The 12,062-nt window shown below is 36.6% G+C and overlaps 1 protein-coding gene across 4 annotated transcripts in view; it reads left to right on the top strand.

The window, feature by feature from the left end:
• The window catches only part of LOC306872903 (Kv channel-interacting protein 4-like), a gene marked incomplete at both ends in the record, with an annotated part of 182,136 nt that overhangs the window by 164,151 nt on the left and 5,923 nt on the right, over nt 1-12,062 (top strand). For 3 of the 4 annotated variants that reach the window (XM_079421821.1, XM_079421823.1, XM_079421822.1), the window contains 2 exons: nt 4,273-4,397; nt 11,986-12,055. In XM_079421821.1, coding sequence (XP_079277947.1) covers nt 4,273-4,397; nt 11,986-12,055 — 195 coding nt within the window. Of the gene's footprint in view, nt 1-825; nt 932-4,272; nt 4,398-11,985; nt 12,056-12,062 lie in introns of all 4 variants that reach the window. The other variant, XM_079421820.1, reaches the window with a different exon arrangement.

Raw genomic sequence — 12,062 nt, 5'->3', positions numbered from 1 at the left:
AGTACTGCAAGGCCATGAAAATATTCAGAACTATCAAAATACTTATTTGCATTTGTTAAATGGATGGCATGATATGGATATACACATTTCTTTATTTCATATTTGCTCGGTTTACTACCCAGATATCGTTTACTATTACAAACACTGTAAACGGCTGTTTCCATACTGATTTAGCACCGAGTGTTTAGCCTTCATGATGCTGAATGAAGATGCAGCTGTATTGACCTCATCTGTGGCCCTCGAGATCACCTCAGCAGCTCCCCACAGGAAATTCAATCTTGCTACATAAGCGTACGTGTGTTGAAGCGAAGGCCACACTCATTATCGGTTAGTGCAACAATAAGCGTGTTTAGTTCTTCAGGAGAAAACATGCCATGTAAGAATACAGATAGTTTCTAATTGATTATTAGACCTTGAGAAACTTTTTGAATTGCTGTTTTGTTAATCGTTATTGTACTGAATTTAAATAAATAAAAGGTAATTGCGACTTTTTCTTCCAATTGCATGTTTTCGAGTTATAAAATCAAAAAAGTTTACTCATGAGGAAACAGACTTAATAAACTTAGTAAATCAAGTCATTATGAAAATCTAAACACACAGAAAGATTTATGTCATGGTTAGGTAGGGGTTTGGGTGGTTAGAAAATATCCTTCTCTCAGCACAAAAAAACAGAACAAGTCATCAAGTCATTCTAACAGACACAAAAACTGATCCTGGATCTGCACGAAACTACACATCCATGCCTGCTTTGCTTCATGACCTCATGACTCATGCCAGCATGCTCGACCCTGGTTGTTGTGGTGACACTCACGCTGTGTCTTCTAGGTAGTGCTTGCCTTCAGAACGGCAGCAGGCGTGGAGTTACGGCACGGCTCAAGAAGCTGTTCCTATGCTCTTCTACCAAAGCACCATCCACCACGACCCAAAGCAAGTCTTCTTTCAACACAAACCTCCAGCACCTTCACTCAGAGAGCTCTTTTGCTATTAGTGTATTATCCACACGCATGTGAAAAAGAAGTGCACCTAATTGTATTGAATGCACTTGTGGTGTTCTTCAATTTTTAAAAACTGGACTTGCAGGTTGTATAATATTAATAATATAATAAAAGACCACTTAAGTGTACTTAAAAATGCAGTTCACCCATTTACTCACCTCCACTTGTTCCCAACCTGTATGAGTCTTTTTTCTGTTGAACACAAAATAAAATATTGTGAAGAATGTTGGTCACAGTTGATGGTACTATGGAAGTCAATGGCTACCGTCAACTGTTTGGCAACTTGAGGATAAATAAAATTGTCAGAATGTTCATTTTTGGGTGAACTGTCCCTTTAAGAATACTTTAAGAATCCTTTAATTTCTTTATTTCATCTTTGACCTCTGTATTTATCTTTCTCTCACTCTTTTCATATTCTTATGTAAGCCAAAGACATCTGTACTCAAGTCTTTCAGCTGCTGAATATTATGATTTGTCATCTGAATACCTCCTGCTCTATTCTATGCAAGGTTATGTTCTTGAAAAGCCAACTTGGAAGAAAAGCAAATCACAGCATACTGGACAGTACTGACCATATATTCTAGGAACAACATTGCAGCAAATCCTAAATACCAATTGTATTGAATTTTGGAAGTAAGCTAGCAAATGATTAACTGTCATCGTTATTGCTGATTGTTAAAATGCTCTATTTTGTGTTTTTAATGAACAACTTTGGATGCCAAAGTATGCTTCTGTTTAAATTCGTATGCATTGTGTTTTAAAACGGAGCTGTTTGCATGAAGTGCTAATGATACTACAATTACTCTAATTGCATGTGATCGCTATACTCCCAGAAGGACGAGATGAGAAAATTATGTTCATATGTGTCAGTTCTGTTTTTTTCCAATCGTTTGAGTCGTCTTCTGTGGATCAGAGGGTAATATATCAGCCATTAGTCTTCCACGCTTCAGGTGTCACAGTAATCACCGTGCCTCCCAATAGCACATCCCATTGATTAATGTTAAGAGACATTTCATTGTTTTATTGGATTCTGCTCCTCACTCATTATTTTTAAAGATTATTTAGCCTTTAGGGGTGTAAATAATGTGTAAATCTCAGACACAGGTCATATTGGATGCTAGATGATCTAAGTACATGTAGAGAAACACAGCTGTCCAGAAATACAGTTTTATCAGGGTTCAAATATAAGCTGAAAGCTTATTTAGATTTAAGGCTAATGAGAATGATACACCAAGGCCTGTTAAGATCCTATGGACAGATGAAAAGTCGTAGAACAGATTTGTTCTAGAACCTCATCAGTCTGACAGAATAGTACATATTTGCTATATTCACTGTTTGATGCTGCTTTTATACAACAGTTCAATAAACATTGAACTGTAACAGAACAGACACAATAAATTGCCAGTTACTTTGTGTTTTTGCATTCCCAAGGAAAATAGTTTCAAAGTGAAAGCATAATGAATTGGTGTGCATCTCTGAACATTATGGTGCTTTGTTCGTGAATGAATCAGTGCTTTTGAACAAATTGGTTGAGTGAATGATTCAATGACTCATTCATACAGGCAGTCACTTGTTTTTTTTATGAATAAATCAGTGTTTTTTACCAAATCGGTTGAGTGAATGGCTCACTCATACAGACATTCACTTGTTTTGTTCATGAATGAATCAGTGTTTGTTGAACAAAGTGGTTGAGTGAATGATTGATGACTGATTCAGTGACACTTATAAAGACAGGCTGCATCTGAATATGCATATTTCCCTGCAATTTAGTAGACAAAAAGTACCCAGATGACCTATTGTTTCTGCTGAGGTTTTGAAGATGTGAGGCCATGGGTCCATGGGAGAGGACGAATATGATGAATGTTGTACATCCAGATTAGATTCATACTACACATACTATGTACTACATACATTTTAACAGTTGCAAAGTACTTATTTAAAAGAAGTGTGCACTCAGAGAATATGCCATTTCAAAGAGCAGCCAATCACCTAGTGAGTGCATCATTAGGTGCGTTTACTTAGAGCATTGTAATCGGTTTAAATGTCCAATCCGAATGAAAACGCTCCATGTAAATACCTCATTCTGAATAAAAAGGCCCAAACCGAATGAAATTGTAATCGGTTTTTCTATAAACCGAACAAAATTAGGCGCATTAAACCTATTACTTTGTGGCATTCTGGAATTTGAGGACACCGACACTATAGAGACTGGGAAATAGTGGAGGTAGAAGTTCAAATTTAAATTATACAGTTTTATAACACATTAGAATGGAGAACGTTTGCTGTGTAGCAAACTGCCGTATCTGCTCTCATGACCGGAGTGGAAAACGGATCTGAAATGAAGCTCTCTTGGTAAGAAATCGTTTATTTGTTCTATTTATGTACAGTAAAACTTTTTAGTATCACAATACAATTCATTTCAGAACGTCATTGCAGAGGGTCGTACTGTTATTTTATCCCTCATTGCTTTAACATTAAGAAATTATGGCAATATGATGATATGTTGATCAACTGGCTGAGATCAAGCTATATTGTGTTTAGTGTTTTATCTGATAGATATATCTGTACTGTTCTAATAACTTAGTTATTAGAAACTGCAAATGAGAAATCAATTTGTTTCTGTGTATGGTACGATAGAAGACTGCCGTATCATTTTTATGAATGTGATTAATGTGTATGTGTTCTGGCCACATGACTCAGTGCTCGAATGAATGCAAGGTATTCAAATATTAGTCTGTTTATTCTAAGCAAGCACAAGCAGCTATTAAAAATATTAACACAAAACGCAGGCGTTTTTTCCTCTGGTGATTTGTAGGCTATTTGTTGTCATTCGTCTCATGTAAACAGTCCACCGAATCTATCGATCAGAATGATTTTAATCCATGTAAACGTGGCTAGTGTTTTTGAACAAATCGGTTGAGTGAATGATTCAATGACTTTCTCAAAGACATTCACTTGTTTTTGCTCATGAATGAATCAGTTCTTTTGGACAAATTGGATGACGTAAATGTTTCAGTGATTTGTGGCCATCTAGTGGTGTATTTAACTGTGTTTAATTTCTGTCAAAATTGTGTTTTTTATGTACTTATGTAAAAAAGGTTTTATATCTCATATATCTGTACATCTGATATTCCCTGTTGAATACAAAGACCTCAATGTTTATATGTTTTGTCATTATTTGGTCCACTACTTATCAAAAATAGAATTTTAGATTAACGCTGTTGCTCTGTGTGTGAGCAGCTGGATCGTAACCCTGATGTTGTGTGTTTCTCTACAGATAGCATTGAGGATGAGCTGGAGCTGTCTGCTGTACGGCATCGACCAGAAGCTTTGGAGCTGCTGGAGGCGCAAACGCGTTTCTCACGCAAAGAGCTTCAAATCCTCTATCGGGGCTTTAAGAATGTGAGTTAATGCTTTTGACTTCAAAAACAGAGTTTGGAAAAAAATATATATTTCAGTTTGAATTCGATTGCATTCAGTAAAGTTATTGATTTTGATTTTTTTTTCCTTTTGAGCGTTGGTTTGATGTGGAACATGCCAAACTTTGCCGAAAAACTATCAAGCTTGCTACAATAATCAGGTCAGGAAAGGTCTCTAGAGTGTCCCTGAGGCATAAATGTCCTTTCTCACCTCTGGTGCACAATGTAATGAGACAACACCGAATTAACTCGACCCAAATTGTCAGGTGACAAAGCGTGAGAGTGGCACAATGGTCCTTTATTATCAGACTCTCAAGGGGATATATCAGAAGGAGGTAATCCTTCTTCAGACCACACAAACACACACACATCGCTGACAAGCGATGACTGCTCTGAGGTTTTCTGGCACCCTCAATACTGTCTTATTCATTTTCCCATGAGGTGTCCCAGATATATAAAGTAAATCTTAAATCTGTTTTCTTTTTTATTATTTCACTTTTAATATCACCTGCCATTTCTGATTATTTTGCTTCTCTCAAGTTCTAAAATCCTTCAAAAGAGTTTTAATTAGTAAATCATTGTCAAGGGTCCTGTCCCAAATGCCGCCCTAAGCCCTCTCGTTCCTCCTGTGACTGCACACTTTGATGATGTAGTTGTAGGGCTGAGCAAAAGGGCACATCGAGGGCACGTGCTTTCTTCTGAAACCTCAATTATTGAACTGGCCATCCTACAGTCTTGTGAGTTTCACAGACTTGCACATGCAACACGCTATTGCAAGTGTGCAACACCTCATCAGGTGTGTCATGTGGCACAGGCCTGGCTCACCACAGCTTGTTATTCTTATGTTGATACATTGCTTTGTTGGCCCACACTGGTTTTGCTATCATACTGATACAGCCACTTGTGTCCATGATAACATTGAAACGTTATAGTCAGATACTTGCCATTAGAAAGTATTTTCTCTTCCATTAACATCTTTTTCTGTATTTCAAAGGACACCAGTGTTAGGGAGAGAGAAAAGAGTCTATATTACCTTTGTTTGTTCATTTGTTGGAAAATAGACAGACAGACAGTGCTGCTTTTATTTCTCCTCAGTTCTTACCACTGCTTTTGTTTTACTAGACAGACAAATAGTACACTGACACTGACACTAAACACTGACTTGACTAAACCCCCCATAGTTACTGTTAAACTAGATCTTTGTATCTTTGCTAATTATGTAAAAAGAAAGAAAAAAAAAACATTTGAGTCAGAAATCATGCACTCATACATTACAATTCAAAATTTTGTGATTTTGAAAAAGTAGGATCTTTTTTTTGAAGAAGAAGAAATTAATACTTTTATTCAACAAGGATGCATGAAATTGATCAAAAGTGGCACTGAGGACATTTAAAATGTTTCAAAAGATTTATTTTTTCAAATAAAGTGTTCTTTTCAACTATCTACTCATCACAAAATCCTGAAAAATGTTTCAATAAAAATATTAAGCAGCAAATCATCATATTAGTTTCTGAAGGATATAAGTAATGACTGCTGAAAATTTAACTTTGCCATTACAGGAATAAATTACTTTTTAAAATATTAAAATAAAATGAGTTATTTTAAATTGTAGTAATATTTTACAATATTACTGTTTTACTGTATCATTGATCAAATAAATGCAGCCTTGATAAACATATGAGACTTCTTTCAAAAACATAAAAAAATCTAAACCCCTTAACGGGATAGTCTACCTAAAAATTGCCATTGATTTCCATAGTATGGAAAAATGCTATGGAAGTTGATGGCTACCGGCAACTGTTTGGCTACCAACATTCTTCAAAATGTCTTCTTTTGTTTTCAACAGAAGAAAGAGACTCTTACAGGTTTGAAACAACTTGAGAATGAGAAAATTATGACAGAATTTGTGTGTGAAGTCATTCATGTGAATAAAGAACTATTAAGTTTTTAAATGATACTTTTTTTTTCTTATCACGCCAAGGGCACCAGAACTGCAGCCTCAAAAAAATTACAAAGAAATAAATAAAAAATAAGTGCATTGTTCAGTGGTCAAATAGTGTTGAGAGAAGTTTGTTGATGTTTGTATGGGAGAAATCGACCTTGTAGATCAGTGGAAGTCATGCACAATAATCTGTTCATAGTGGATTTTCCAGATGAGAAGATTTCATATGAGAGATGGTGGTCATATTTTTCTTCTTACTAGGTTAATTACACTCCACAAATGATCCGGGTTTAAATTAAACTTGATAATCTGCAAATTAGCTGAAAAAGAAAAATTAACTGAATCTGCTACTAACAGAGTATTTCAGAATCGTTTCGGTTTGTTCCTTTGTGTTATTTCGGTTGTATTATCCCATGACTCCCATAAATTAGTGAATACCAAAAAAAACTAAATATGCCAGATATTCTGTCCTTGATCCTCTGTGTGCCATCAGTGAATGATCATGCTTCAGTAAGATTAAAAAATCTTTTAATTACAGTCTGTGTATCTTAACGCTGTTAATGAACCCTGCATTGCTCCTGGAGTTTTGATAATATTGAGAAGACTTTGGCAGTGATGGTTTCTGATGAGAGCGGTGTGTCTCTTAAAAGGTAATTACACGGGGTCTCTCTCACGCTGCCTGCACAAGAGACAGTGGATGACAGCAACACAGAGCTCACTAATTAACCAGAGCTCACTGTAACAACACAGAACTTTCTCAGACACAGCCTTTTTTTTGTCAAAGATGTGAAGTGCTGGATTAAACAAAACAACTTACCGTAGGGCTTCTTTCATACAGCAGAGCCCAAGGTAATTGGTGGTGCAGAGGACAGATTTCAGACTGTTTTTGTTGTTATTTATAAAAATTCAGGATGCAGAATAGCGAGTGAATCGCTATTTAAACATGCATATCATGACAGTGAGTCTTTGGAAATGTTATCTTAAAGGAATAGTTCACCCAAAAAATTAACAGTTGCTGAAGATTGACTCATCATTCAAGCCATCCAAGATGTAGTTGAGTTTGTTTCTTGATCGAAAATGTAGCATTACATCTCGGATCCTCTACAGTGAATGGGTGCCGTCAGAATGAGAGTCCAAACAGCTGATAATCCACAAGTAATCCACACCACTCCAGTCTGTCAATTAACGTCTTGTGAAGTGAAAAGCTGCATGTTTGTAAGAAAGATGTAAAGAGACCATTATCTACAATATATAATTATTTCTCCATCCCCTGTTGTCCTCTCAATCAAAACCCACTGACATACACTATTTGTTTAGATTGGGTTTGGACTGTTTTTGCTTGTAAACGATTCTTGATCTGTGTATATTTCTGTCCTGGTTAAGACAGACTTTTTCACTGGAGAAAGCAGTATTATGTCTATATATTTTAACTGGAAGCAACAGTTTGCAGTTAAAAACGTTTTAATGAAAGTAACTTTTTTTTTACTTTACAAGAGGTTAATTGATGAACTGGAGTGGTGTGGATTACTTGTGTGTTTTTATACATCAGGATTTAACAATCATTCATGTTAAAAAACTATTATATTGTTAAATGTTACTGTTTTTTAGTTCACACTTTAGTTTGTGGGCCCATTCGCACTATTAACTAATTTTTAACTATGACTAATTGCCTCATTAAACTCCTAATTTGCTGCTGCTTAATAGTTAGTTGTTAGCTTAAAGTAGCCCACAAAGTATATAAAAACTCAAAATATGAGATGTTATGCAGATTGATCATAAACACAACTAAGCTTCCTACCAGTGGCCATCCTTCACAAAACTTAACATCTACCAGTTTTATCATCGGTAGAATGCAAAAAGTTTCAATACAAGCATTGGAGTCAAATGTAATTTATGCAATATTTCAAACCTGTAACCCAAGCGAGAAAATCAACCCTCCGCAACAGTTTAAAGGGGTCATCGGATGCCCATTTTACACAAGTTGATATGATTCTTTAGGGTCTTAATTAAAAGTCTAAAAGTCTTAACCATACTTTGGTTAAAAGTTCTCAATGGTAGTGTAAAAAACACCTTCTTTACCCTGTCAAAATCAGCTCTGTTTTCAGCACGCTGATCTAGTCCATGTTTCTTTAAATGCTAATGAGCTCTGCTGACTCCGCCCCTCTCTGCCGTGGAGTGATGAGCAGACCATAGATATGTGTAGATTCCCTATTCGACCGCTCCAGATACGTTGACGCATCAGTCATCTCGCATTCACCACAATAATCAATGAATTTTCAAAGATATACAAGCGTTTAACTTGCTGTTGTAGACGCACACAGTCAATGCGCTCAAAGATTCGCAGACCGTTCCAAAAATAGCGGATGGCTTACTTATCGCAGCCCATAGAAACAGTCCATAATGAGGCATCTAGGTACATATGTCTATAGAGCATACTAAATTTCAGCCGCGAAACTGGCTAACTAGCACATTATTAGGAAAGACGATTTGCAAAGATTCATAAAAACCCTTTATACTCACTTCTAAAAAAAAAAGCTGGATCACCAATGATTCTGGCGAACATAGATGCATTTATGTAGATCGGGGATCGGCACATTCACTTCAAAGTGAAAGTAACGTTACTCCTCTGCATCTTCAGCGGCTCAGATGTCAGAAGTAAATAACGACTGCTATATTCGTTATTACATTCAACAACAAAACACCTCAATCGCTTAATCGGAGACATCTTGTCTTCCCCTGCACCGGAGGCGGACAGCTCTCAGCTCACTCAGGGCGGGTCTAAGTTAAGACGGCCTTGTCAATCAACTCTTGTGGGAGTGGCCTGTACAGAGCTACGTCAGTCTGACAGGAACCTCAGAACAGCCTGATTTGAGAAAGGGGATTTTAAAATAGGGATTTAAAAAAGAACACTGGCTTGACTTTTATCATTATAGGATGAATGTGTACACACACGTCCAGCACACATTTATGTTCAAACAACTTGTAAAGTGAATTTTGCATCCAATTCTGTGCAAAAAATTCTAATTTGGCAACCCTGCATCCAACACGAGCTGCATCCAAAGTGATTTAAATACTCTGCATACTGATAGCGGCTCCCTGATGCAAGAAAATTATATTCGATATTAGAATGTTTGCGTGAGCAGGCGGTAATGGTCAGAAATTCAGCGGGAGCGGGATAAAGAAAACAGTCCGGTGCAGGGCACAAATACAAAAATGCACACAATGAATGGTGACTGTAGAAAGTGAAAGCTGAATCCCGGACATTTTGGGCGATTTAGAAATCCTGGCCGGATGCATTTTTTTAGGTCCAAAAAGAGGATATGTCTGGGGAAAAGAGGACGTATGGTCACCCTAGTTTTGTGTGATTGTATTGTTATGGGATTCAGTCCATCTCTTCAAAAATATTGAAATAGGACAATGAAGTTGACTCTCTATAGTCTATGTCCCAAAAGTATAGCCTACTGTAAGTCTCAAGGGAAGATAAGGATGAACTGAATGTGTTAAGAGGCATCAAGTGAGTTGCACTTTGTTGGAAAACATGATATGATAAAGTTGGGTTTATGTAGATCCTAAACACTTACCTGGTTATTTTAAGATTGCTCAGCACAGATCATGTAGGCTCCATCACTGTACTCTAATGAAATGCGCAAAGGCACAGTGGAAGTTCATAGCAAGGCCAAGCTTTCACGAGCGTGTTATACTGTATACCGAAGACATATGCCCCGTTTTCTGTATAGTAGATCCATTTAAGTGTGACTGAATCCTTTTAACCAGGCCGGCAGATTCAAACTGTTTTCTGAGTGTGACAGACAGTTATACAGTGTCTTTTATTGAAGAATTTAAAAGCATGATCTAAGAGCAAATCCCTTCTGTGCTGTGCTTGTATCAAAACCTCCACAGTTTTCCCAGCTCAGCACAGCAGCTCTCAGTCCTCCAGTCCTCCTCCTCTAGTTGCTCAATACACAGCAAAGGGAATACTGTAATGAGGTTTCATATCTGGCTTTGAACGCCAGGGGCTGGTTTGTGATTATTTGATTTTCATGTCGGTTTATTGCTCAGAGTTTTGCCATGTACTGGTACATGTGGCCACTTCATAAAAGTCAATTATTTTGCCCTGCAGACGGACACTTCATTACGTCAGGTACAAACATGCAATGTGTTTTCCAAAAAGTTCTTAACAAATTAGTTTAAAGATTATCTATCTATCTATCTATCTATCTATCTATCTATCTATCTATCTATCTATCTATCTATCTATCTATCTATCTATCTATCTATCTATCTATCTATCTATCTATCTACAGTATACACACACACACACACAAAAGTAGATTATTTAGATAGTCACTTCTGGTCACAGAACATTAAATAACTATATATGTAAACTAAAGATGTCTAAGTAATTTTCCGCACTTATACCTTGCTTGAAATAGTAACACTGTAAAGCATGTTTCATAATTGCTGCAATTGCCAAACCATTTATCATAAAGCAACAGCAATCATCTTGAAAAACGTCCTGGTCTACAATGTAATCTAATCCTATTCCTGGGGTCCAAGATCCTGTTAAGATCCTTCATATGACATACAGAGTCATGTGTTTATCACTGCTGGAGTGCAGTATATACAGATTTCTTTCATTATACGATCTATGGAAGCGCAAAATATTTGTATGTTTTTAAATAAGATATCATGCACAAGTTACAGGTATAAAAGACAGTTAATGATGCTAAGAATAAGGCATAAACATCAGAATGGACTTTATTTTGTGCTGTGGGTGTGGGATGTTTGGTCTTCATCATATAATAGCACAGATTATGTCAACAAAAATGACACCTCTATTACTCACTTTAAATTGCAACGGCAGGATGAATGCATGCCCTCAAATTAAATATTAAAGATACTTTGCTGCTACTCTATTTATCTGGTTCTCCTTATGAAGCCGAATGTTAACCAGCCGTCAGAATCTAGTATTGTGCTTCACATAATCTAGTTAAAGAACATTACAGTTCTCAGTTCTTTTGGTACAAACACGTGAATTAAAACAATACACCTAACAGTTCAAATGAGAAAGTGGTGGTATCTTCAGATATGCAGACTTAGACAAATAATTACATTTACATTTACATTTATTCATTTAGCTGACGCTTTTATCCAAAGCGACTTACAATTGCTATATATGTCAAAGGTCGCACGCCTCTGGAGCAACTAGGGGTTAAGTGTCTTATATGAGGTAATAATATATTATATAATATATGAGGTCTACCACTACCGAGTGATGAGTGATACTAGAGTAAAGAATGGTGATCTTACAACACTGGGAAAAAAATTAAAAGTCTGACAAGCACTTGCAATCTCTCTGAGCTCGTTTATTTGAAATGAGGAGAGTCATATGAGATTATGTTCAATGCAGCAAATGCACTTCTAGCACAATGTGTTTGCCTGCTGCTTCACATTTTCATTATGATGCACATTAGAATGAGAATGGACAATGGGTAATGTGTTTATTGCTCAGTAATGGTGCCATTTCCTATTTGGATGTTCATGTGCATAATGGTTCGCTTGGTGAAATCACTCCTCAAAAACATCTCAGTAACGTTGTGTTGGAAATGTCTGTACCTGTATCTTTCAGGAATGCCCCAGTGGTGTGGTCAATGAAGACACATTTAAGGAAATTTACTCTCAGTTCTTCCCACAGGGAGGTGAGTG

Source organism: Barbus barbus (genome assembly GCF_936440315.1).
Source record: "Barbus barbus genome assembly, chromosome: 1".
Lineage (NCBI taxonomy): Eukaryota > Metazoa > Chordata > Actinopteri > Cypriniformes > Cyprinidae > Barbus > Barbus barbus.
This window is presented reverse-complemented; position numbering and strand designations above follow the sequence as displayed.